The 27,887-nt window shown below is 36.9% G+C and overlaps 2 protein-coding genes across 2 annotated transcripts; both read right to left on the bottom strand.

Moving 5' to 3' along the window:
- Nucleotides 1-150: 150 nt before the first annotated feature.
- Nucleotides 151-8,319, bottom strand: LOC120334021 (uncharacterized). The gene is made up of 8 exons (XM_039401462.2): nucleotides 8,059-8,319; nucleotides 7,094-7,289; nucleotides 5,405-5,574; nucleotides 4,788-4,881; nucleotides 4,283-4,440; nucleotides 3,710-3,797; nucleotides 2,495-2,623; nucleotides 151-2,206 (listed from the first exon to the last, which is right to left on the bottom strand). The coding sequence occupies exons 1-8, from the start codon at nucleotides 8,187-8,189 to the stop codon at nucleotides 1,982-1,984; spliced, it is 1,191 nt and encodes a 396-aa protein (XP_039257396.2). The 5' UTR covers nucleotides 8,190-8,319; the 3' UTR covers nucleotides 151-1,981.
- Nucleotides 8,320-9,010: 691 nt separating this feature from the next.
- Nucleotides 9,011-26,589, bottom strand: LOC120333983 (ADP-ribosylation factor-binding protein GGA1-like). Its single transcript, XM_078120469.1, has 16 exons — nucleotides 26,431-26,589; nucleotides 25,671-25,755; nucleotides 23,284-23,458; nucleotides 22,820-22,943; nucleotides 22,015-22,163; nucleotides 20,768-20,941; nucleotides 19,592-19,743; nucleotides 18,402-18,481; nucleotides 16,264-16,362; nucleotides 15,669-15,913; nucleotides 14,960-15,045; nucleotides 14,593-14,659; nucleotides 13,759-14,041; nucleotides 13,153-13,325; nucleotides 12,305-12,415; nucleotides 9,011-11,816 (listed from the first exon to the last, which is right to left on the bottom strand). The coding sequence occupies exons 1-16, from the start codon at nucleotides 26,468-26,470 to the stop codon at nucleotides 11,703-11,705; spliced, it is 2,157 nt and encodes a 718-aa protein (XP_077976595.1). The 5' UTR covers nucleotides 26,471-26,589; the 3' UTR covers nucleotides 9,011-11,702.
- Between the last annotated feature and the right edge of the window lie 1,298 nt (nucleotides 26,590-27,887).

The following is a 27,887-nucleotide window of genomic DNA, read 5'->3' as shown; positions in this document are numbered from 1 at the left end:
TTCGGCTTTTCATGAAGTTAGTCCAAATAACCACGTTAAGTCAAATTTACCCCGACCTCAAGGAGTTACCATATATTTGGTGCCGGGTGTACATATTTATTCTTCATCTTCCCAGCCCTTCTTACAAATAACCTTTTTAACAGACTTTAATAAAGTTGAAACACATTCTACTTTGAATATATATTACAATAATAAAAACGGAATGAAGAGAGTCTTATTATACTTATCTAGGTGTGGGACTCGAATCGCTTATTCCCTCTTGGAATATATCAAATGAAAATACGTCTATCCCATAGATCAGGGGTTCCCAAACCACGACCCGCGGGCCAACTCCGGCCCGCGTAACGATTTAAAATGGCCCGCCGAGCTTAAGTGAAACAATGAAATAGATTTTATTTCTACCTTTTTACAATCTAGAAACCGCCAATTGTTATGTCATTATCACAGTTTAAGCTCGTGTTCATGGTGACAATTCGATTATGCCGTTATCTCAATTATACGTACCGTATTAGGATTACATAGGGCAGAAAGTTAGTTATCAGCCGTTTAAGAAAGGTTAGAGATGTCAAATAATATACAAGACTCTGAAAACAGATGTTACTCCGATAAATGGCATCGTCCGTATTTCTGTATTGAAAAGAATCACACTTCAGCGATTTGTCCACTTTGCCGACGAACTATTCAAGTTATAAAACAATACGACATAAAGCGCCATTATGAATCAAACAAACATGTTTAAAAAAATGTCAAATGTGAATCCACAGAACCCCAGCTAAACCGTTGCACACTTTCGGGCACTACACTCTTCCGGCCCGCAAACACCCTTTTGATTCTAATTTTGGCCCGCGGCCAATAAAGTTTCGGAACCTCTGCCATAGATTCTTGAAGTTCTCCATATGGAGCATAGGGGCTTCACAAGCTATTCATTTACTTATTAAAATACTGACTTGGCTAATTTTGCAAATGTCGGAAGAAGCAATAACGACATTTGTAAAATTTGACAATGGTAGCTTCGAACTAGAAATGACTTTTATGTGTAAATTACCCAGAAACATTAATCATAGAATAACAATGTATTATTTGTTTTTCTATTTTTATAAATTTATAGCAGGGATCCGTGAATAATAGTCAACTTAACACCAAGGCTTGAGACCCCCTGATCTATCTCTCGCTTGCTGTATTGGAAATATGGAACAGCTGTTGCTAAGAAAAATATTCAATAAGTGATAAAAAGTACAGATATCTACTGGTACTGGGGGAGAAAAAAGATTTTTTTATATAAATAAGGGGTGCTCCCGAAGTATGCGAACCAAGATGGCGGACTTCGGAACGTAACATGGGTAACAGGTTAGGGTTAGGCGATAATTTTTTTCCAATTTTCCTTATTTTAGTCCTATTATCAGTTCGAAGACTAGCCAAGAGCCTCCCGTAGTATTTATAGCTAAAATTATGGCCTAACCCTAACCTAGTACACATATTACATTCCGATGTCCGCCATCTTGGTTCGCATACTTCGGGAGCCCCAAATAAGGAGTCCCTTCCCACTCAATTGTACAGTTCAGCAATTGTCTTTTAAGTATTTTAGAGGAACATCAAACTGCCCCATAATTCTGAGTCCCCGTGGGTAACATAGGTTTTTTTCTGGTACTGGTTGGGGTAAATAGGTATTGCTCCCCTATAGAAATGAGAAAATCCCCCCCTAACTGAATTGTACAGCAAACATCGTTTCAAAGTTCTTTGTGAGAAAAAACATCACACTACCCCATAATTCAGAGTCCACAGAGAAACATAAGATTTTTATTAGGTCCTGATTAGGGTATGTCTCCTTAGGTATCTCTCCCCACACCATAAGGCTAAACTCGAAGCTCAGATTCTTTTCAAAAAGTACTCCTGGCTTTAAAGTTACGGAAATTTTGCCTTCAGGATTAGGGAGTTTCCCCTCCTCTATCATTAGTCTCTCCTCACGCCCAAACACCCTTAGTTATGATTTTTCGAAAGTGATTTCCACAAGCGGATCCTCTGTTTTGGTTTCTTCGATAGGTTCACTGATCTGGAGCTCCTCTTCTTGATGTTGTTCTTGCACCTCAATTTGTTGTTGTTGCTGTTTGATTTGTTCTGTCTCAAATTGTTGTTGTTGTTGATTGTGCTCTTCGATAAAATCTTCAAATGTTTTAACTGGCGCTTCTCCTTCCACCATTTCAATGTACTATGAGAAAAAAAAAATTGTGTTTTTTACATGACATTTTACATTCGTTCGGAGCAAAATCGAGAAAAGGTGTCATATAAAAAACACGGAGTCCAGCACTCTCCATTGTCATAGTTTTCCATACATGGTAATCCAACCTGCAAACCCACGCAGTGTAATCAGTGGTGTGTTGACGAGCGTATTACTAAGGCTTAATACGATGCGGCACATCGTCAGGCCAGCGAGGAGCGCGCACACAAAGCTACTTGCGACCTGTAGTTTGCTTTTCCTGGTATAAGAAATCCAAACCTCGTGTTCTTGATGTCCAGCATGTAAGTCAACCAGATCTTCCGTCTCATGGGTCTCTGTTAAGTCCTGCATAGTGAAAGCTTTCATTGGTTCAGGTACCATCGAGTCCTCAATTATCCATTTTGTTACCTGTGAAAAGAATGACTGTGTTTAGAAAGCTCAAGTGAGATGGGAAACATGAATGGTTTAACAATTTGTCTGACTGGCTGACGAGGGTCTGCCAAAGTCGAATATCCACTACGAAGGGACTGTTGGACCTGGTCAATTCCATGCATTAGAAACAAATAACTGGCCAACTAATCCCATACCCGACAAGGACTGGTGACTGGACGAGGGGCAGTGGTTCACCATATATTTAAGCTGTCTTATCAGTTTTCCTTTCCCCCAGGGATAGATATGAAAATCTAATCCTTATCGCTCGAACCAAATAATTCCTTTTGAGTACATTGCTATAATCAAATACCATTCAATGCATTCCCAAACTCAAACTCGAGAATTATAAATTAATGTGTTCTTTGATGAACAAGACCCAATTCAGAATCCGATATTTCCTATTCAAAAATATTATTTCAGAAAGTATTCGAAATATTAGATCATTCAATTATGGCCATCCCTGATCTATTTCAATCTCACCAAGGGCTCGACGATGTGGCGCATAATGCTAAGCGTTAGGAATATGCAACTGCTTCTCTGATTACCCTGCGTGAGTTCGCAAGTTCAAACCTCATACGGGGATAACTATATGCCAGAGGATTGCTGTGCTCCTTGCCGAAGTAGGATGGTTCACGTAACAGCTGGTTGGTTACGACTTCTTCCATCATCAAGACCATGCTTACAAAAACAAATAACTGGCCAAATAATCCCATACCTGACATGGACTCGTAACCGGACAGGAGGCCGTGGTTCCTCATATTATTGGGCTGTGTTAGCACCCTTGCTCTCTTTGAGACATACAGGGTGTTAAAAAAGCAAAATTAGGGTGAAATTTTTCGTCATGGCAACGTTAAAAAAAAAAAAATATTAAATAGCGTCAGTCATAAATGTTCAAATGCTATTTCACCGTAATTTAATATTGTTAATAAAAGGTGTCAGACGTTAAATGTTTTAATTAGCATTTCATTTTAACTTCTGTTAATTTTACATCACTTTTTTAACACCCTGTATATGACTATAGGGTGGAACTAAACAAAAACAACAGACAACCAAACTTCACACCTGTGGATGTTCAGTGGCCAAGTATTCGTGAACATATTTGATCCCGAGATCAGAAGCAGATTTCCAGATTTGATGAGCTTCGTAAAAACTGAAAAAAATTAGTTTTTCACTTCTATTTTTATGAAATTTGCTTCATAGAGTATCGAACACTCGTTGAATACCAAACAAATCTTTCGATAAAACTCTTCCACACAAAATGCAAGGTGAAATGTCTTTAGCAAAGTGTGAAGGTTCACTTAAAAAATTTTTAGCTGCAAGAGGTTTGCAACTTTTTTCATGCCGGATATTGTAAGTATATTATTATGACATATATCTTTTCATGAGAAGCTATGCCTGCTGTACACTACCACAAATGTATTTCTGTACCGTTTCGTCTGATTAAATTCTCAGACATACAGCTTACAACAATCAACTTTTCATATAAAGCTTATGATATCATAAAAAGCTATGGCTCTATTCAAATCAAAGTTCGCTTTTGTTCGCTAGTGAAGAATTGAGGCATTTAAAATTTCGATGACATTTTTGAAAAGCTTCATCCACATTGAAACATGATAACTAAAATTTTTCACTTACGTTAATGGTGTAGATTTCCTCAGTTTCCCGGTATAAACAATCTGTAGTAAAGTTTCCAAACCAAACGCCGTCACATCCTTCAGTTCTATAGTTCTTGATCCCATCTCGACTAAATCTTTGATTTTTTCAGATAAACCAGCAAGAACAAAGGAGTGTGCCTAAAGGGATCAATAAAATTGATTAGCGAAACAAATCAAAATTAGTTTGACGCTACTCCTGGCATGGACGTAGATGGGGGAGGGGCTATGGCCTCCCACAAATTGGAAAAAATAAAAAAAAATTGGGGCTGACTACACTCTTGACTCAAAGTGTTTTGATCAGTAACAAAAAAACCATGAATGTCCCCCCCAATGAAATATCTCACCCAGACATAATCCAACCCTAACCTCCATTAAAATATTTCATTAATTCCTCGTATAAAAGTAAAGGAGACTCATCTCTGAGCAAGGTCAGGCAAATCCACTCAGAAAAAATAGAGCCTCAAAGCTTAATCCACTATTCATACCTTGAATGTTTTTTGTCGCCTTTTCTTTGTTGAATCAGACGTTGCGGTTACTTGAGATGAAGATATCAGAGTAAGGTCGCATAGTTTTCCGGATCTAGAGAGAATAAAAATAATATTTGTATATTCCTATATTCAATGTTGAATTGAAAAGCACCGGTAGGTAAGCAACTGGTAGTCTACAACAAGGGATGTCCAAATAGGATTGAATGTTCTGTTTGGCGGTTGGCGCATTGTGCTAAGCGTTAGTTATATATGATTAAGCCATCTAATCAGAAAAGTTGATAATCTGCAAAAACAATAATCATCGGTCTCTTGCATAGCAGATTTATGGCTTTAACCCAAATAGACATAAGTATGAAAAAAAATATATTTTCAGAAAATGAGAAAACAGTATACCTTTTTATTGAGTTACTTTGACGAATATCGCTCCAAATTTTTATTAGGAAACTAGATCAAAAAGCATTTATTTTTTAGTTATTTTTCAAATAAAATTTTTAACAAAATTTGCCGTTTCATCTTAAAATCAAAATAAATAGGCTTCTAACGGAATTCATCTCTCAGGAAATTATCTGCTCCCACTAATGCACGACTTCACAAAGCAAAATTTTGATTCTTACCTATGTTGTTGATACAGTACATGCATCAACATTCCTGAGTGAACCAAATCCATCCGTTTTGAGCAGACACTGTCAGTGGCGACCTGGAATCTCTCATCATTTGCATCAGGAGAAATGTAAATCTCGGATATTTTGGGAAGAGTAATTATGTCGCTCAGATCTTGTGACGGCTGGAAAAAAGATAAAAAATGTTACATCAAATTACATATTTGGGGCTCCCGAAGTATGCGAACCAAGATGGCGGACATCGGAATGTAATATGTGTACTAGGTTAGGCCATAATTTTAGGTATAAATACTACGGGAGGCTCTTGGCTAGTCTTCGAACTGAATATAGGACTAAAATAAGGAAAATTGGAAAAAAAATTATCGCCTAACCCTAACCTGTTACCCATGTTACGTTCCGATGTCCGCCATCTTGGTTCGCATACTTCGGGAGCACCACATATTTTTTATAAGGTGCTTTCTTAGGCTATTTCAGTGGTTCACAATCAGGGGCCACAGAGCAGCTGGGGTCCGCAATGCTAGGCGCAAAATCGATTTTCCATTTCTCTTTACAAAAAATTCCCCATTCTTCCTAATTTCATTGCTTGATAAGGATATCTTACAGGGTGTTTTCACTTTGTTGAACATGAATTGTTTGAACTAATGGCATTTGAAATCTATCAATCAAAATAACAACATAAATACTAACTAAAAACCAACGCAGTATAATCAGAGATGCAGTTATGGCTTGTCATCCTAAACCTAGGGTAACAAACAAGAAAGTGTGGCGGCCTAGTGGTCAAAGTGTTAACCTCATATGTGTTGCAATTGCGATTACACATTTCAGGTTCAAACCCCCCGCCCACCACCTAACAAACAGTGTGATAATTTGGGTGGGCGAGGCCAGACCTGAAAGACTCTGTCTTTCCAAATAATATTAGCTTATGACATATCATTAGAGAGAGATAATGATTTATTTTCGAATATAATCAAAAATGTACAGATAATAGGATTTACATATTTATCCCGGGGGAGAGGAAAGGCGATAAGACAGCATATTCATAAGGCGAACCACGGCCTCTCGTCCGGTTACCAGTCCAGGTCGGGTATGGGATTAGTTAGCCAGGTATTTGTTTTCAGAAGCATGGACTTGATAGTGGAGGAAGCCGTAACCGACCAGCGGTTACGTAAACCACCCAACGGCGGGCGGCGAGGAGTCCAGCAATCCTCTCGCACATGATCATCCCCGCATGGGATTCGAACCTGTGATCCAACGAAAGGTAATCAAAGATGCGGTGGCGAGCGTATTCCTAACGCTTAGCACGATGTGCCACACCGCCGAGCCTATTACAATAGATGGAAAAAGCAATCATGAAATATACTCGGGAGGAAGCGGGAAAGACTACAAGGTCAACTATGTCGAACGACCCCTAAAAGAAAATTCCTATTAAGACAAGACATTCAGGTGTCATGAGAAAAAAGAGGCTGCTTATAGATTTTATTTTAATTAATTACAACAAATATTTAATACATTGCACATAACAGTTCCAAAGCTACCGTGATATAAAAAGGGGGATTATTCAACAAGTTGCTAACACAATCTTTGAAATTTGAATTAAAAAGGATCATTAGATATCAATGTCTGCTGGGGCTTTGTTTGGAGTGTAAGACACGAGTAAACATCAAATAATAAATATGAGGATACCTGAGGCTCTTCATACTTTGACATCGTCCTTCTAATTTTAACTGAAGATCTTTCATCATCCTGACTTCCGGTTGAATTGTCGAGCAACACACAAATATTCGGACCAGATTTTCGTTTCTGTGGTGCCGTGATTTCTGTCTGTGGTATTTTTTTGCAATATTTTATGTGATTAGCAAGAGATGATGTCCCGAAGGATCTGTAAAGAATGAGAACAATCAGTAAGAGGCTTGATAGGAAAAAAGTATCTTGCGTTTGAGTCAAGTGAAAATTCGGATTGGACTCCATAATGATATATTTATAATACACAAGACAGTGTTTGAGCATCGTTAGGAATACATTTGCCATGGCACCTCTGATTAGAATTTACATATTTATCACAGGGAAAGAAATGTTTTGGAGATGGCTTAATCATAATATGGCAAACCACAATTGGTGATTACTTTGCGTTATTCGCATATTGTGGCGGTTAATGTGTGAGCATTGCTGGACGCCAACTTCTCACCACTATAGGGTGCCAGCCTTATGATTGAGCTGTCTTTCTACCGTAACTTTCCCCTCCCTTAGGATGGAGATGAAAATATTTCCAAGGATAAACATGTAAATCCTATCCTATCCTATTTTCCCATATCTGCATATAACGAAGACCAACAAATGTTACGGTACTGTGATTACTGAATTATTTTGTTTTATTTAGAAATAAACTCCTAATGTATGTTCAAAAACTGGCAACAGTGAGGTGTTTTGCGTCTACACGTTGGTGTAAACTATTGTACTTTTCAACCAATGCAATAATACCAGCAAAATGAGGCAACAATACATTGCAATTAACCACTTCATGTTGCTTTATACACAACGGCTTTGCGGCAGAATTATTGCAAGATTAACAAATGATTTGGATACAGCAAGTACATATAAAATCGCATAATATGGAGCAATCGAAAAATCCCGAAACAAACGAAACTTACCTCGCATCACGACCTCGAACCATCTCAGCACCGCAGCTGTTGCAAATCGCCTTCCGGGGGTCGATTTCGGAGACTCGAAAATGGTCCCAAACGAACGACTTTTTACGGCCTTTTCCCTCTGGTTTCATCATTTAATCCAAATATACTATTTTTACCACATAGAGTATGAAATTAGGAGTTTCTAGGCTTAAAAACGGCGCTTCAACGAACTATCTCTCCGGATAGGAAACCCGGATGCTAAACGGGACAAGCGCTCCGCGATTTGCAACGGTCGAATGATTACTAGAAAAAAGCGCGGAAGAATGACGTCATATCTGAAGGCCTTTCTTTTTCGTGGCGCGGTTCATTGTTTGAGCGTCTTCCGATAAGGCTGGCCTCACGGGGCTGTAAAGATTGCGTATTTTTTGTACCCAATGCCCACCAATATATCTCGGGCGTCTTAGTGCCCAGCCCCCCTAGCCATGTCTAAGCATCGTTACTTTAATCTGAATATGCAACATTTAACAGTATTCATAAGGTATTTCTTCTCGCAAAATATTTCATTCTTCTCAAGAGCACTCTTCTATTTAATTGGTCCTACTAAATATTCTTATTCATTTATTTCATGTTTTTTCCACTTACATTCCCTCAAGTTCCAATTATTACAATGCTCCCAAAGTTCAGAGCATGGTTAGGAGGTACTGTCATGTTTTTCACTCATGACAGGTGTTATCACATTGCTTTCAAACCTAAACTCCTGATAAGAGAGGCCATCTCATCGTGTTTTTCACTTACTTTTCCTCAATTATACCGCAATGTTCCCGAAGCTCAAAGCATGGTACCTCCTAAAAACTTTCTTTAATCATAAACCTAGGTATTTTGTATCATTCTCAATATGTTTCACCCTAAAACTTTATTTACCAGAACCTTCCTATAACAGTATAAACAAATCACGCACTCAATAAATCAAGAGTAAAGGGTAATATACTTTATTAGATCATCAATAACATACAATTGAGCAATTTATACAAGCATTGTAGTCCTAATATACAACTATTGCATCATAAACAAATCAAATTTTCCTATTCTTTGTACAATATTGACATTATTGAACCATGAAGAGCTTTCAATCGTTGAGTATTTGGTCGTTTGATGGCAAAAACAAAATGAAATACAGGGGACCCAAAAAACAGAACCTAATTTCTTAATTAATTCTACAAAATGCCGAAAATGTGTGCATGATTGTACCCAAAAGTTCCAGTAATCTAAGAATTTTTGCACAAAAGTTATGTTCTTTATAGAATATGACCCAAATGGCCTGGGTTCTATTTTTTGGCCACCCTATATGATTATAGTGAATTATTGCTAGAAAAAGCTGAATGGGCCTATAAAAGTCCACAATTCGATTTTTGGGAAGTTAGCAGATAATTCAAAATAAAACATAATCGCCAAACTACCAATACTTTGGCTCTAAAAGTCATCAAGTCTAGTTTCGAAATACATGGAAAAATTCATACATTATCTGATTCATTAACAGAAAGACTGTTTTAAATGTGTTAGGTCAATGGCTTGGAGGGAAGTCGTTAAAAAAGCCCATAAGCACAAAAATTGTGGCAACCATAATCTAAGAGTGATAAAAGTTAATTAATTTCACAGAAGATTATTGTAAGACATTTAGGATGTACAGCATTGAAGGGAAGTAGCTAAAATGACCCATGGTGTAATGAGCATAGAAAATGTGGCAACTCGTATCGCAAGGTCATAAATAAATTCTGGGTAAATTATTGAACAAAAACACACTGTGGAACATTGTTTATAACATACTATGTGAGCAGTGACATCCATTTTTATTTAAAATTGGTCTGGAAAGGTTATTGATACTATTTCACAATTTGGCACACTTCTAGGTAATTCTGGAAAATTTGGAAACCATACTAATTTGATGAACTTTGACCAATTTCTAATAATATTACCAAGGTTAAAGAATATATTAACTCAAATAACAAACCCAGCAAGGAGGGGTTACTCAAATTCGGGGGTAGTTGGAAGGGGGCACATTGCTAGTCATAAAACTAATTATACTTATCCCTTCACAAAAAAACTCCCCGTTTTTCTAGTTTCATTGCTTGATAAGGTTATTTCACAGGGTGTTTTCACTTTGTTGAGCATGAATTGTTTGAACATAATGGGATTTGGAATCTACCAATCAAAATAACACTATAAATACCACTGGAATGATGAATGAGGGGCCATGAGTGCTTAAAGCCTGAGGAACTGCTGTAATTTATCCCAAGGGAAAGAGAAGCCAATAAGGACTAAGGTGGCTCAATGCTATGGCAAATCACAACCATAGATGTAAATAAAGACAGGGAACCTGTGTTATATTAGTAAAATAAAAAATGCAAAATAAATTGAACGACGCGCCTACGGTAAAGTGACAGCTATTTTGTCACAATAATTGCTAAATGAAAGATAATGTTGGCTTCGCTACAAACCGGTTAATTTTTATCAACAGGTAAGTTTTTTATGTAGCGATTTCATGTGTCTACTCTGAACAAATGGCCACTGATAAAAGCTAATCTGAGATGTAAATACCAGCAAATTCAAATTCCAGTACTTTTGATGTGCTTTTCAAGTTAATTTAATCGCGATGGAAATCTCCAACACAGACTTGCCAGCATGCCAGTTTCTGTTTGAGATTTTGTTGACACATATTCGTGTCTTTTGATATAAACAAGGCCATGTACAGACCATCACAGATATATAAGAAGAGCAGTGGCGTATCTACTTAAAATGGCGCCCATGGCAAAGTCTAAAAATGCGCCCCCCGATAGTTGTTTGACAATTTATAATGATTATTAATGAATTAGGATACTTCTACGGTATTATTTGAGTCAAAATACGAGTTTCAGTTATTCCCAATTTGAATTTATTTCATTGAAACGTTTTATTATTAATATTTTTCGCCTTTTTTGCGCCCCTATTCAAACGACGCCCATGGTACGCGCCATGGCTGCCACACCCTAGATACGCCACTGAAGGAGAAGACTAGTTTCTGTGGAACTTTTTCGATTCAGCCTTGCCTACTCAATTTGTTACACCCAAAGTGGAAGGCATGGGATTTGAACCCAGAGATTTTTAACCTGCAATATTTAGGATGACTTTATCCGATAGGCCAGGGCTACTCAACTGGCGGACCGCGGTCCGAATCCGGAACTTTCGACCATAAAATTTGGACCGCGTTTGCTTGTTTATTTTAGCAGCATAAGCATCGTTTTATAGTTTTAAATGATTTTGATACAATTTAAATACACAGCTATACAGTTTGTCGTACTGGTACCGATGTGCGATATTTGTGTCCATATTTGCGAGCCATTCATTGCTCTTGAATTTAATTTAATACTGAATTTGAAGTTTCGTTTATTTGATGAAATAAATTTTCTGTAATGTCCGGACCCTTGTAATTTTGAAGTTTCGTAAACGGACCTTTGGTGAAAATAGTTGAGTAGCCCTGCGATAGGCTATCACGCCCACAAATATACAAATTTCACAATCAAATATGGACATTCTTACTCAATATATGCTAAACATAGCGCTCTTTCAACCATAGTCAGCAGAAGTACCTCAAATATGCATAATTTGATAATAAAAATATGTAAACAGCATCACAAGCATCCCCATTTCTCAAACGGTGGAAATCCTGTGATTTCTCCGGTTTCAGAAACAGATGTTTGTTCATCAAGTTTGTAGTCGAGTTTGAACCTCATCTTTACTTCTCTCTGTAAAAACAAGGTTGCCAGGTTTATAAATGAGTAAGAAACAATCGAATATTGGAAATTGGTTATAATTATGTGATAGAAAATTCTAGACCAGTGATTCTCAAAACGTTTAAAGATAATAAGGCGAAAGATGTTTTATTTAAAAAACACGTTGAAAATAATAAATATCCAAAACAAAGAAATGCAAATTTGCAAAAATAGACCGACAAGATCAAATTTTACAAATATTTTTTATTGACTTCCCGCCTCCCCCCACCCCTAAAAATTGTCTACGATGTTGTGAGGCGGGCCCCACCACTGTTTTAATCTATTACGATTTGTAGGATCGCCCTGTATGCGAGGATATACAGTCTACTGGTAACTGGTATGAGAGGCAGTGGTTCCCAAAATGATTAATTCACTGTATCGCCTTTACTCTCCCAAATAAAACATAAAAATCCTACCCATCCTGAAAATAACATAACGAAATATTTCACAAAAAAAATCACCTTATTAGGGTTAGCTAGCACCATGATCTGGGTTATCGGAGGAGATGGAACGATGGGGTTGAAAGCCGCAAGTTGGGTGCTGGATGGGGTCTGTAGCTTCACCCTCATGATCTGCAAAGAGAAATATTGTATTGAATACTATAGAACGCTAATTTGTGTCTTTCACCCTAATACAAGCCCCCAGGCATGGCCAGAACTAAACAATTCAGTATTTCGGTAATAGGTTGGTTCCACAACAGAAATTCTTTAAGACAATCGTAACTTTGTAGAAATCAAATTTGGTTATGTTTGAGATAAACATTGTTTTAATTAGTATTCTCTATTTTATTCTGTCAAAAGTTAACAAAATTTTTTGTCTATCATAAAATAATAAATGCTTAAAAAGACAATTTCAAATGAAAATATTCTGAATTATTTTTAAAATCAAGAATTCAATAAATCAAATATAACCAATTTTGAGTGTATTCGAATATTTTTTTCGTTTTGAACTTCCCCCCAAAAATCAAAACCCAGGTAATTTGAAACATATTTTAGAGAGAACATAACTTTTGTGCAAAGCGTCTGAGACCTTCGGGCACAATCATACACAAATAGAGGTTCAAGTGTTAAATGAATTTTCTTAAAACTAAGAAATTCACAGATTCTAATTAGTAAGACTGGAATTGCTACAGGTCGCGCAAAAGACAGAATCCATAAACTCCCTGATTACTTTATGCTCAATGGAAGGAAACAAAAAATTTATTTAATAAAAATTTATGTTAAAGTTATATCAATTTTCGCAAAAGTAATCAAGAAAGTTATGTGTTCTTTTTTCTGGGAAACCCTGTAATTTGAATTGATTCACTCACTTTTGGAACAGCAACTTGTAGAACTATGTTAGGTATCGCTGCCGGCCTCGTGCTCATGATTGAAATGACAGTAACGAGAGTGTCTTTCCGATCTGCGGTCGCAAAATCTTGAGTGAAATGAAACAAAACTCGGAGTCCGTTGTTATCGTAGACGGTAAGAGGAGGCAGTGTACCTGACAAAAAAGTAGGGATAACGTTCCATTTTTTTTTCTTTACTATTTTATTTTCAAATTGAACAATTTTCACCAAAAAAAATACAAATATTATCATAATTGAAAATGTAATGTGATTTTTTATAATGAAAAACAATAAACACTAATACAAATTAAAAAAAAAAGAAAAACATTGAATCTGGCAATTGATGAGAGGGCGTGAACATGCCTCACACATGTAGTCCAGTGGTAAAGACAATAAAATCTTAACTGCTTTTCTGACAGCAATGTATATTCGTCCGCAACACTAAACCAAAAAGATGTAACGGCGTTTTGATTTAAATGATCATTGAAGATCGATCAGACTCCCACAAACCCCAGTTTAGGAAACCCTGTACTAAAGCCTAATTTTCCGTCACAAGAATATAAAATAATAAAATATTAAAAATCTTACTTGGCTTAATTGATTCTAGAGGAACAAAGACATCAGTGAGAGGCAAGATAGGAAGGGGCGTGTCTTGCGTTTGATAGGTTGAAATCGGTGATGTGACAGGAACAGTAGCCAATACCGTTTGAGTATTCATTGTAGGAGGCGGGACTGACATGAAATCAGCGAATAGTGATTGGTCGCCTGTGTTTTCCGGTTGAGTGGGCAGGGTCGCGGTTGAATTAGCAGATGTTGATGGTATAAGGAGTTGATCTAAAATATCTGTGGATTGGGGTGTTGGCTTCGGTTCCTGTGAAGAAGGATAAATAAAATTAATTTAGAAATATGGTCAATTAAAGTATGCTCAACTACTACTCGTTTCTTGGCAGTTGGCGCATCATGCCAAATGTTGAGAACATGCTTGGCATCGTACCTCCCATTAACCTGCACCGATTCGCAGGTTTGAATCCCGCTGGGAATGATCATGTGTAACAGGATTGCTGAACTCCTCACCCCCGTAAAGAGTTTCACACAACCGCTGGTTGATTATGGCTTCCCCCCACCATCAAGTCCATGAATCTGGAACAAATAACTGGCTAACAAGACATGGACTGGTTACCAGACAAGAGGCCGTGGTTTGCCATATGATTAAGGCGGCTTATCGACTGTCTAGCATTTGCTGTCTGTAGGGATTATACAGCCGGAATCAAAATGCATAAACTTGCAAGTTTGCTTACAGCAAGTCACTCAACAAAATGCTGAAAAAGTTATGAGAGTTGCAATCAACCAATGAATGAGATATAACAAATTTTCGTATTTGTTGAGTACCGCACTCCTGTAAACAAATACAAAAATCTTCACCTGTACAGTACTTGAGACTGGTTTGGATGAAAGTTGGTTCAGTGTTGGTTTCGCAGTTGTTCGAGGCCTGGGAGGAAGAAATATTGATTTAATTCAGAGCAAGGGTGTGCACAACCTTTGATACAAGAGGGCCTGACACAAATAACTTGGTGAAACCGCAGACTACACTTTTATTTAACATAGGCTTTCTAGTTGTTGCAGGCACAAAAATTTTGGTTATTGATCCCGTGACATGAGCTGTTGGGGCACTGTAACTTCATATGCATAGATAATAAACTGGACTCTGGGTATAAGCTTTGCAACACAAAAGTAGCCTCGGCCAAAATTTCAAGGATTTATATGTGATATTCTAATTTCTGTAACTCACGCAAATTTTTCTTCCGGCGTTCTCCCCAGTGTTTTTTCCAATAAACTTCGACTTATCATATCAATGTCTGACATGCCCGTTGCAGCCTGGAATAAAGAGAGAAAATCAAAAAATGCTTCTTTCATCAATAAAACAATAGGAGTGCCGCACTTGCCGACAAATTCACAAAGTTTTTCCATAAAATTCGTCTTTTCAAAACAAACTGTTGGAACAGGATTTTATGCTTAATGGGGAAAAATCTGAGTGTTAACAGAGGCCATACTTAATGGCTTGGCGGGTGGGGCTGTGGCCCGTGGGACGCCTTTTGCACACCCTTGCTCTACAGTAAATAACAACCATTCAACGAACTAGTTTGACCAGCTAAGTTCATTAATTCAAGTTTAAATTCAAGTAGCGTTTCCAAACTAGGGACCTGTGGCCCCCCCAGAAGTTGGATGTGGGTCACAATGCTAGGCGCAAAAACTCATTTTACTTTTCTCTCTGAAAGAAAACTCCTCATGCTTGATAAGGTCATTTCACAGGGTGTTTTCACTTTGTTGAGCATGAATTGTTTTAACATAATGAGATTTGGAATCGACCAATCAAAATAACACTATAATGCTATTGGAATGATAAACAGGGGCCTTGAGTGCTGAAACCTTAGTAAGGGGGCACAAACCATACAAGGTTAGGAGGTTAGGAGCCACTAAGAGTCATATCAAAACAATACCTTATTATTGTTAGCAGTGGGAGGGGGAAGCAGAGGTGGAACTGTATTTGTTGGTTTCTTAGGTTGGAATGATGATTGTTGTGTAAACAATGACTGATGTTGTGATGTCTCCATAGGTGTTTGTGATGTCATCATTGTTGATTGTGATGTCATAGTAACCGATGCAAATAACGAAGCAATGTCATCAGAAGTAGTCGCAACTGTAGGAGCTGAATCTATATGGAACAGATCACCATTTGCTGATGCTGAAAAGTATAAAAAAAGTCTAAATATGAGACTTGTCGCTGTACAGCCTAAAATGATAAATCTTCAGCAGGGATGTCCAATACCGAATAATTCACTATTTCGAATACATTCGAAATTACTATTTTAAAAAAGGAAATATCGAATATATTTGAAAAATCAAGTAATAGAAGCTTCTTAGTGTAAAATTAATTATAATAGGGCAGTTTACCACACATTTTATGTCCGCAGATTGCAGCGGTATTTTGCTGGCAGAACCATTTTATTGGTATACATTGTTGGCAGAATAAATTCACACACAACATTCAATGAGGCATGAAAAGTCGGAACAATTTTCAATTCAATAACCTACCTGATGTCTGAAAGCTGGCAAATAAATTATTTGAATCACCGATACTTTGTGATGTTGAATGCATTTCGAGCTCTGCGAGGTCAATCAAAGATGACTTGGCTGATCATTGTGATGAAATAATTAAAATACATTGATTAGCACACGGAGATGAAAATCAATTCGCGAATCAATGAAAATGCAATCAAATACCTCAATTTATTATTGATTACTTAATTGCCTTTTGCTTTGGAATCTAGCGATTTATGTTTATTACATGTTTTTGGGTGTTAAACAATTTTGAAGATAATTTGCTAGTAAGCTGACTAACTCAGAAATAAGGGTGATCAATCTCTGAGCAAAGTTACAGACAACCTCTAAAGCAGGGGTTCCCAAGCTTTTTTCAGGACGACTCCGAAGACAACTTTCAAGTGTCCAGTGCGACCCCAGGTCAATATATATATTTTTCATGAAATTTTAGAGCTTCTTTCACTGGACTTTTGAGTTTGGTCATGTGGTGGTATTAAGTAAAATAAGCTAAAACCCAACAGTGATGTCACAATAAACACCTACATTTTTAATAACAAAAGCATAGAGTGATGCATATGTGCCTGTTTTACATTAAGCCATGGTACAAACTGCTAAATTTAACATTGTTTGTCTTAGATGAGTTGTACATCCATCCTCTACCATACCTCATCGACCCCACCGACCCCATGACCTGGTTGCGACCCTACCTATTTATGACTCCGACCCAATTTGGGGCCGCGACCCCTGGTTCGGGAACCCCTGCTCTAACGATTTAATATGGGTGAATTGTTGGGTAAATAACGTTTTCATTGCCAAGTCCATCACCTCACCCAAGTTAAATTGGGTAGACCAGGGGTTGTGCAACATTTTTGTCGGTGAGCCTTATAAACAACTTCCGACATGTAGCTGGTCCACACACAAAAATTAGTTTTTCCATGTACATAACAAATTGAAAAAAAAAATTCTCACAGAGCCAAATATTAGTTATTACTTATCAATTTTAAAGGTATTTGTCTGTTAGATGCACGCGATATCTCACGAAAGCGAGATTGAATCTGCTCCAGATTTTGCATGTGTATTCATCATATGTCATACCAGAAGCCTATTGATTTGAATGAATTATGTCGTATAATTAGCGAGTTATTAATTAATTAGTGATGGGACACAAGGTGTCACTATGGAGTAAAAGTGCTGTTTTGGTAGATCCCCTAACTTTTGATCGATAAGTCTTCGGTCTCTGACCGCTATTCTCGTTTTTTAACATCTTAGTAGGACACTCGAAATTCTGAGTTTTTGCATAGTAGTGCATTAATACCAGCTGCTGGGTTAGGGGTGGGGAAAATCTGAGTGTTGATAAGTGCCACACTAAATGGCTTGGCATGCCTTAACCCTAACCTGGTACACACACTAGAGTGTACCGAAAAGAGACTCTTCTTATTATCAAAAAAGCAACAATTAATAGTAATATCATTGCTTGGTATTGATCAGCAGAAAGCAATCAATTAATCAATAATTAAAGTATTTTTAAATAATCAATCAAACTGTCATGATAAGTGAAGAATTGCAATATCAGTAATAAATCAGTTTTAGAAGATAAATTATCTAAACGATGATAACAATACATAAGCTTATCTGTTTTTATACCAGAACTCAAATGTTTTGAAAATATTAGTAATACAAACAGTAGTCCGATTTTGTTTTTTCTATTTCTTTACAATCATGAATTAAATAAAAGCGTTTTGGCCATACTTTTAGGCTTCTATTATTCAAATTATAATTGTCTGAATAATAATATTCCTGAAATTAGGAATTTAAAATGTCTAATAAAATTAATTTCAAAACGATTGCAAATTCAATTCCTTTTGTACATCCCTGAGACATACGCAATAAAAACAACACACATATTCTTGTAAAAAGCTATTTTTAGAGCAAAATGTACCGAACTATATTTTTTCTGTAAAATTTCAATTTTCACTGCAAAAACTGAAATCTACAAAATATATTCAGTTGATTAGTTGTACCCCTTGTGTTGGCTTCTTCTTGAACAGGGCCCTCTTACTGCTCTGTGGCCCTCTTGGAGGACCATGGGCCCTCCAGAGAAACTTATGAAGTATTAAAGCAAGATATCTCACGTTTATTTGGCTCAGTCGTTGTTTGTTGATCATTAGCTTTGTTAGCTTCTTCCCCATCTCCCTTTCTGTCCATGGCTAACCTGGAAAGAGGAATTAGAAGAACGCTGAAAACCAGTATTTTAATAGAAAAGAATTTGGAAATATTTTTACTTTAAAGAGGGCGCCAGACAAGAGGTCACTGAAATGTAATGAGATACTATTACAGACTGGGATCTTTCTTATTCGGTATTGTCCCCGGGCTTCCGAAACTGGGCCTAACCATCCCGCAGAGAGGTGTGCAACCAATTTTAGGAGTCGCAGAAGAGTACACCAATTTCACACAAAATACTAATCTATTGCACTATATAGACTTTTGATTCAAAACACAATTATTAAAACTAGCGCAAAACATAAATCACACGATTTTGAGTGAATACATAAGATCAGAGACGCGGCACACTTGCATAATTATGCCAACTTGACAGAAGTAGAGAAAATTTCAATATATTGGAAGGGGTTGCGAGCCTGAAAGTTTGGGAAGTTATGGTCTACCAAATTCATGAGCGAGTGGATAAACCACCAATGCCAATATAGATAAGTCTGAAGCTTTACCCGCTGCGCCAGGGTTTCTCAAACTGCGAGCAGTACTCTGCCACAAGGTCTTCATTGATACAATTTGTATAAATTGAATTGAATTGAAGCAATGGTTCCCAAACAGGGGATTGCAACCAGTAGTGGGATTCAGCCGGTTCGCACCAGTTCTGTAGAACAGTCTCTCGGAATTTTATGAGATCAGCGAACCGGTTAGCATTACTAGTTAATGTCAATGTTCTGTTTGGAACAGAACAGGTTAAAAAATATACCTTTTGTGAGGGAACTGGCTGACAAAAAAATCGAATCCCACCACTGGTTGCAACTCTGAAGGGAGGCGCGCAACAAATTTTAAGGGAACGTTTGGGAAGATTCGAAGTAAAGAACTCTGGTTTGTTAAATTCTTTCACTGTAATGCATTTATTTCAACATATGACGAATCAAATAACTTGTTGCGAAAACTTGTTGAAACATGTTGAAGAACAAAACTTTTTTTAATCTTGAAGAGCAGGGTGTTACAGAGTTCTGAAAGTCTTTAGGAATCGGTCACAAATCCTAAAGTGCGAGAATCTAAACATAAGGCCTAGGCATATCTATTTCTTTAGAACAAGTTCAAATACCTTGGCAATACAAGTTTCTCGTACGATTGAATAACTCTCGACAAATCATCATTCGCTCGGAGTATATCCATCAACGCTTGTTCATCGTCACTTGTGTCGGAAGCGAGTCGAAACAAACCAGGTCGTAGTTTGATGCAACCGGAATGCAATTCCTGGAAAACAGGGAACATTTTTCAATTAAACTATTGGAACGCTGGTAACATATGGACAAGAAGAGATGATAATTAGGCATATTACATATTGATAGGCGATTGAGAATAGTTTAATGTGAGCATGAAGGCTTAGTGGTCAAGATGTTGATTAAACTAACTCAATTTTTCCAATGTAACCTTTTCAAATTTGAATTCTTCACCCAGTTTTGCATATCACTAGATAAGGGTCCTTTATTGAAGATTAAACAAATGAGGTGGTTTATGCATAACGATGTTTTTTTTCCAAAATAGGCAGAGGGAGGTATTTAGCAGAAATGGCTGTGAACAACTATCCTAATGTATGATTGAAGGCTTTCTTCTCCCCCACCCCCATATATATGAAAACATCTAGGAACATATACAACCAACTTTCATTATCTCCATAAGTACATAATACACCTTTATTGTTTCCATGAGTACATATACAACCAACCTTCATTGTCTCCATAAGTACATACAACCACCCTTCATAGTTTCCATAAGTACATATACAACCAACCTACATTGTCTGTCTCCATAAGTACCTATACAACCAACCTTCATTGTCTACATAAGTACATATACAACCACCCTTCATTGTCTACATAAGTACATACAACCACCCTTCATTGTCTCCATAAGTACATATACAACCAACCTACATTGTCTGTCTCCATAAGTACATATACAACCAACCTACATTGTCTGTCTCCATAAGTACCTATACAACCAACCTTCATTGTCTACATAAGTACATATACAACCACCCTTCATTGTCTCCATAAATGCAAATACAACCAACCTACATTGTCTCAAAAATTACATATACAACCAACCTTCATTGTCTACATAAGTACATATACAACCACCCTTCATTGTCTCCATAAATGCAAACACAACCAACCTACATTGTCTCAAAAATTACATATACAACCATTCTACATTGTCTTAATAAGTACATATACGACCAACCTTCATTGTCTCCATAAGTACATATACAACCAACCTTCATTGTCTCCATATCCGTATGTGGAGTGGAATCGGAATCAAACTGAGCCAGCATCTCATTCAAAAGCCTGACGTTGTTCGAGACTTCCTCTAGCATACGACATCGTTTTTCTATCTTCTCCATCCTGTTTTGATCCTCCATAACTACGCTTTTAATTAGACGATTTGCTGCCTGAAATCAAGAATGTAATACTTTTTACGCCAGATTAAGGATTCTATGAAGTATATTGATAAGAATACCAAACATTTATTTGCTGACGGAGTGGAGCCAATTTTTATAACAGATAAGTACTTTTTTACCATCTCTTATCCATGACTTATGTATTTTTTTTATGAGACGCTTATTTAGTACTTTTGTTCGAACAACGCCATGTACAAGCAAACACCGATGAAGAACGAAAATTCTTTCGATTTTACTTTGCTTACTCAATTTGTTACTCCCTGGGTAGGATTGAGTACATGAAATTTGAATGTGAGATAAGAATCTGCGATACCAACACAGTGAACACATCAAAAATTTTTGGGCATTAGGTTGCACATGTAAAATATCATAGAGGAACAGCTCTTCAGCGTCATTTCGCCAAATAAAAATCTAGCACAGGGTGGTCCAAACCCAGGCCTGCGGGCCACATGTGGCCCGCCACTTTATTATTTGTGGCCCGCGTCGCATTCGGAGAGGGATCAAAAAAACGCATTTCGTGTTGTTTCATCATAAAATTAACCAAAAAATCTTTTGACATATTGTTGCATCACTAATGTCACTGAATTGACTAGTGTTATGGCTTGCTGAGGCAACTAGCGAAATCAAACAAGCAAAGTTCTTGGCACTATTGTGGCCCGCGAACAATGCAAAAGTAATTTTGTGGCCTGCAGAGCTGCCAATCTTGGACCACCCTGCCCTAGCATATGCTTCTTAAGAGCCATGAATGACGTTTTAAGTTTTATATTGGTAGATAAAAAAAATATTCGAAAATAACCCATGCAAAACAAACTCATAAAATCTCCTAAACAGGGTTGAAGCAGTAACAAATAATGTCAGCATTTGGCCAAAGGTGTTTCGGGGAGTATATTAACTTTTGTGCAAAGCGTACTAGACTACTGGAAGTTTTGTGTACATACACAAACAGAAGTTTAAGTTGTAAATAAATTTCTTTATTTTCATAGAAATATTTATGAAATTTATGGGTTTCTTTTCCTTGGGACTACAGTTAGCTGATTGACTGATAAAAAGAAAACATCTCAAACCTGTAAATCCTCTGGATTTTTACTTTTCAATAGTTTTTCTAATCTTTTTTGTCGTTCTTCATCTCTGAATAAATTATCTTTTTCGGGCCGGGGAGGAGGCGTAGGAATCAGCATCATATCGTCGTACTCTGGGTCCTGCTTGACTATCCCTGTAAAGAAATGGTTTTAATTACTTCTGTGGGTCTCTATATTAATTTTCAGTTATTATATTGGTATAAAATAGGAATTCTTAGATTCTTAGTCTGAGTCATAACTGTATTATGAAATCTTTTACTGTACCGGTGCCATATAGTGGGGCGTGCCAATCTTTTCTGCTGGTCGGAACCAGATTAGGATACAATAGGATTTACATATCTATACCGGGGGAGAGGAAAGCCGATAAGATGACTTAATCATATGGCAAACCACGACCTCTTGTCCGGTTACCAGTCGGTGTCGGGTTCGGGATTAGTAACCCAGTGTACATAATTATCTCCCGCACAGAGGTGTGATGGCAACCGTAATCCTAACGCTTAACATGATGCGTCAACTGATGAGGAGGGCAATGAAACCTGTCATGTGTTGTGACTCTATCCAGTAGACGACGTTTTGATTGGCTGCTTTGTAAGTTCACGTGTGTGTGACGTGTTCATGTTTAGGCCAACCACACAACATAGACATATAAAAGCAGTTAGTTCTTGGTCTGTCGCTCATTTAGTCAGTGTGCTTTAACTGTTAAATTGCAACCATTCTACTATGTTGTACTGAATGTATCTTAATTTGAATAATTAAATAAAACAAACGTATCATTCATTACAAAACGTACCTTGTTGCTTGAGCATCTGATAAGCATCTCTGATCTTTAATTGTTCTTTCAATCCGATACTCCATACATACATCAGTTGGACAACTTTGTCTCGTACTTTCTGAGTTGTCTTCTCTCCAAGATACTGCGAGAAATATTTATATATATTTATATAGTATATCCGCAGAAAAAACAATTTTCAGACTTTTTTGACCTTCTGTCTGTCATTATTAGCCAGTGAACATCTTCTGGTCTGGGACTCACAGTGGTACCTGTTTTAGTTCCGATTTCCCAGAATAAATATGTAAATCCTGTTTTAGTTTTGATTTTAAATATTGCCTTACGTCCATTTTGGATTGGCTGTACAAAAAACCAAGATCTGATTTTCTCCTAAACCTAAAAAGGTGACATGGACTAATTTGGTTATCCTATTTCATTTGCTTGGAATACTACTACTATCCAAGTACTATCCAAAACATAATTACCTTTGGTGAAACAACTTTAATGAGTTCGTTTAGAAATCTATATTTTCCGACTTCGTTTTGGAAACTTTTTTCACAATGTTTCATGCAATATTCCAGGACAACTAGTGCTTGTAATGCTTCATGTTCCTGTGGAGATTGTATCTTGTGTGCCAGCATTCGTGTGCTGTTCTGTGCCCTGGATTGAAAAGATGTAAAAAAAATCAACTTAAATGAAATTCAGCACCGGTAATTTCTGCGAAATCTCTAGTTCAATTTATAATGTAATTCTAATTATTTTTCTATTGTAGAATTCGGCGTTTTGCAATAAAAGTCTGTTTTTTGTTAAAATCTCTTTTATTTGTCCGACCCCTAGGGATGGGCAATATAGAATACCGAATCCGGAGGATTCGAATCCCAAAGTATTCGAATCCAACGGGATCCGATAACAGGATTCGGTTTCCGCCTCTTTGGCGCCAAGCGTCAATTTTTGTATTTCGGGTTTCTAATTTATCAATTATAGACGAGCGTTTTTCTCGCGTGGAAATCTCTCTCGTTTAATTAAACTTGCGTCTGCTCGCAAAGAACCCGTAAATCGGTAAACATCAAACACTGTAATTTCAATCGGCATATTCAGGACAAGAAGTCGGTAATATAACCTCACGGCGAGGACGCGTTATTGCACCATTTTTGCGTTTTCCTCCTTTGCTATCTAGCTGGCGTTATTTGTGCCGACTTACTGGTGATATTCCGATAATCTGAATGCAACAATCTTTAATTGTTTACAGACGTGCCTTGCCTCATTTTAAATTAAATGATTTTTCGTGACCTACGAGTTTTCCCAAAAAAATGATGCACGTAAACCAAAAGCCAGGCGTTAAATGTTATAACATTACTCGCCATTAATTTAGATCAAATATTATTTACGAATAATTTTATTATACCATTTTCCGAAATACAAAGTTATATCGCAAAACGCGAACAACTGTCACATTTAAATTTCACTCTCAAAAGATTACATATTTTTCGGTCCGTTTCTATCGTTCAAGATAGACGCACGTTTGATCCGAGTGTCTGTAGTATTTTAGTCGCCGATAAATTTTGAAAAAAGTTGCCGCATCAGGCGAAGATAGTGACGTATTGAATTTGAGTAGGGCTAAGTCTGGGTAGATAATGATTAATAATAACATTTCTATAGTTCAAGATAGACGCACGTTTGATCGAAAGTCTGTAGTATTTTAGTCGCCGATGAATTTTGAAAAAAGTTGCTGCATCTGGCGAAGATAGTGACGTATTGAATTTGAGTAGGGCCAAGTCTGGGTAGATAATGATATGTAACGATAATCATAGAAAAGGAGTTCGTCTTCAGATGTTATAACCTAATAACTAAGTACGAAATCGCGTTTAACTTTACGGGAACTTGATTTTACGTGTCTTGCTCTCACAGAATAAAAGGTTGATTTTAATTAATAGTGGTTAAATTTAATATTTTACAACGGCGCATAAGTTGCTTGCAGTGGCCGCATGGTGGTTCAGCATCTAATTAATTCTCAGCGGGTATGTTTTAGTATACTCGGCAGACTTACATTAATAATGATTTAACGCCGTTTCATGTCTATTTTGTATTTAACCGCTTACTATTAAAGTGTGTAAAGCGTGTCTTAATTTAGCATATCAGTATTTATTAGTATTTAGGGATTACATACATTTGGAACAATTGAAGGCAAAAAATATTGTAATATTCCCAAATTTTATTGTCCTGGGAACTGCCTGTTTAGTATCAAATGAAATCCAATGTTCAGGACATTTCCAAATAGATAATACATTTATAGTAAGTAATACATTTGCAATTTTTTACCATCTAAATCCAGCAATGTAGAAATTCCCACTATTTGAATAAGTATGAAAATAGAATAGGATTCGGTATTCTGGATTCGATTTAACTATTCTAGAATATTCTAGAATAGTAAATTATTCTACATTGCCCATTCCTACCGACCCCTAGATGTTTAATGCTGAAAATCATCAATTTTGATACCACGTTATTCTGAATCATTATTATAACCATGCCATATAAAATATAACCAATTTTGCGTATCATACAGTTGGGGTTACGTGAGACTAACTACCTTTCCTTGCTCTCTATGCCTTTGCGCAGATGGATCCGTATGCGTATAGCGAAAGGATGCTGTTGCAAGAGTGAAAATCTTTCAAAAAATTGTATATTTTAAAGTATTATAGTAGCAGAAGTGCACAGAACCCAGTAGTGACCAAAACAGACATTTTATTTGGCCATCAAAAATTAAAGTCTTATCTTAATGTCTGACCACCAGATCCAGATGTTAGCACAATTAGAATTACAAATTCCCTAAAAATATTGCGAAATCTTCCTAAATGTAAAAATTTCTTACCCTTCTATTTCTCGATCAACCTTTTCAGCAAACAATGTGATACAATCGGTGTCATCCTCACGAGTTAATGGGCTTGTTGCTTTGCCTGTGAACAAGGGGTTATTAAATCAACTTGGTGTTAAGCTGAGCCAAACACTGATAGGGTTAGTTGTTTTTTAATGAAAAATAACATAAATAGTATCAAAAATAATTACCAACAGTACATTATTTATATGTTATACATGGTTATACATCCAAGGAAGAATTCGCCATTGTCCAATTTTTCAATAATTATCATCATTTACATGAATATAATATTATTATTTTTAAGATAAAGCATGCAAAAACCTGGTTAGTTTTTATAGAAGAGGCAACATGTTTATAATAAAATTTTACGAGTGAAAATACACCAGGCCAGTTTTCGGGTTCTTGTATTATTTAACTCAATCATACCAAGAATTGACTCAACTATCAATCACATGACTACATGATAATGTGTCAGATAATACTCATACCGGTATCTGATTTTGTGGCGTAGGTCATGTGACAGAATCACTGCTGGTGGTACCCGTATACCGGTACTGATATAACTGGCTAGCCATTGCTACAAAGAACCTGGACTTGTAAACAGACGAGACACCGTGGATCTCCATATGACAAGTCCATCTTATTTACTCTCCTCTCCCGGCATAAATATAGAAATCATATCCAATTCAGTCGTACGTACGGTAAATATTCTCTTTTATCGCAAGACAATGCAGAAAAACAAATATATACTCACTTAGCAAAACCTCCAATGAATCTTCATTCGCTGTCGCCATAATCCTTCCAGAAATGTATCCAAACTACCGCATATTTTCACTAATATCCTCCCCAAATTTCGAAAAATTCCCAGACAGATCGACAGTTCAGATTACCGAATCGTTAGCAATAATGCCGACTGGAAAGTGTACACGAAATCACACACGGTTTTTATTTAGTCACGCCAAAATGTCATGTTCCCAATAATACGCAAACCCGATATGGTCAATTTAAAAAATATATAATTAGGCATATATAAATTTCTAGCATCACATGAAGAAAATGGACCAAAAACGGTTTCCTTCACCATCAAATTCCTTTGAAAACAAATAAATAATACCATACCCGACATGGACTACACGACGTGGTTCGCCACGTGAATAAACCATACTCATCGGCTTTCCTGTCCTCCGGGATAAATATGTAAATCCTATCCTAATACCGGTGCCAGTTGGATTCGAGTTCATTCGTCGAAGACTCGAGTCATAAAAGTGAAATGACCCGGACTCAACTAACCACCAGTGTAACTTGAACCTAATTAACTAACTCGACTTCCGGGGTTCAAAGAAAGACGTGTTCCCAATACAGAGCAATGATTCATGCAAGCAGCTATCCAAGTCCAAAATAAGGCTGCTGCGGCATCTGCTCAAAAATCAACCTGGTTAAATCAAACATGAAACCCAGGTGTCTAAGAATCGACCTAGGACTTTAACCACGGACGTCAGAAAAAGAAGACATCATATTTTGATCAACAAGAAAAAATGGTAATAGCAAGGGAAATTTTATTCATCAATTTATCACAGTAACAAATCATAGTAAATACGATATTAGAGCGAGAGAATTGCTCATCGTGGTTCACGTAACCGCCGGTTGGTTACGACTTTTTTCACCATCAAATTCATGAAGACCTATCTGAAATAAATAACTGGCAAACTAATCCCATTCTCGAGAGGCCGTGGTTCGCCATATATTCAACCGTCTTATAGGCTTTCCTCTCCATGGGTTAAATGTGTGATCCTATCCCAAATAAAAAACTGAAACTAATCGTGTTTGTCGCATATTTAAAAATTTGACCGAGAAAGTGCGTAGAATTTCTAAAGGTCATTAAGATCTGAATCACAGAACATCGTCATTGTTTAATCACATATCTCCAAAATAAAAACACTGTGTGGTATATTCAATGTATGTAACCCTATTCTTTGGTGTGAAAGGGAGAATGTATGTTTATTTTCCTCAAAAATGTGACAGAATCTGCACAATAATTAAACAGTATACCGGAGACGGGATACATGTTCAAGACCTTACTGGCCTAAGACACGAATGTACGATAGGCACATGTAACAAGTATAACTGCAGTTTAGGACTGTTGTGTTATAGTAGGACAACAGATATAGAATATAAAAATAAAACTATAATACAACACGCAAGACAAAGGGG

Source organism: Styela clava, chromosome 15, assembly GCF_964204865.1.
Source record: "Styela clava chromosome 15, kaStyClav1.hap1.2, whole genome shotgun sequence".
In the NCBI taxonomy this organism is placed as follows: domain Eukaryota; kingdom Metazoa; phylum Chordata; class Ascidiacea; order Stolidobranchia; family Styelidae; genus Styela; species Styela clava.
The sequence above is the reverse complement of the archived record's forward strand: the minus strand, read 5'-3'. Positions and strand labels throughout refer to the sequence as shown.

Excerpts from the sequence above, each read along its gene's own strand:
- LOC120334021 (XM_039401462.2), bottom strand. The coding sequence starts at position 8,189 with ATGATGAAACCAGAGGGAAAAGGCCGTAAAAAGTCGTTCGTTTGGGAC. Across the intron at positions 7,290-8,058 it reads GTTCGAGGTCGTGATGCGAG|ATCCTTCGGGACATCATCTC; the intron begins GTAAGTTTCGTT and ends CATTCTTTACAG. Across the intron at positions 3,798-4,282 it reads AGGAAATCTACACCATTAAC|TTTTTACGAAGCTCATCAAA; the intron begins GTAAGTGAAAAA and ends AATTTTTTTCAG.
- LOC120333983 (XM_078120469.1), bottom strand. The coding sequence starts at position 26,470 with ATGGCGACAGCGAATGAAGATTCATTGGAGGTTTTGCTAA. Across the intron at positions 22,944-23,283 it reads TTAAAGTTGTTTCACCAAAG|TATCTTGGAGAGAAGACAAC; the intron begins GTAATTATGTTT and ends TATTTCTCGCAG. Across the intron at positions 22,164-22,819 it reads TCAGATGCTCAAGCAACAAG|GGATAGTCAAGCAGGACCCA; the intron begins GTACGTTTTGTA and ends ATTTCTTTACAG.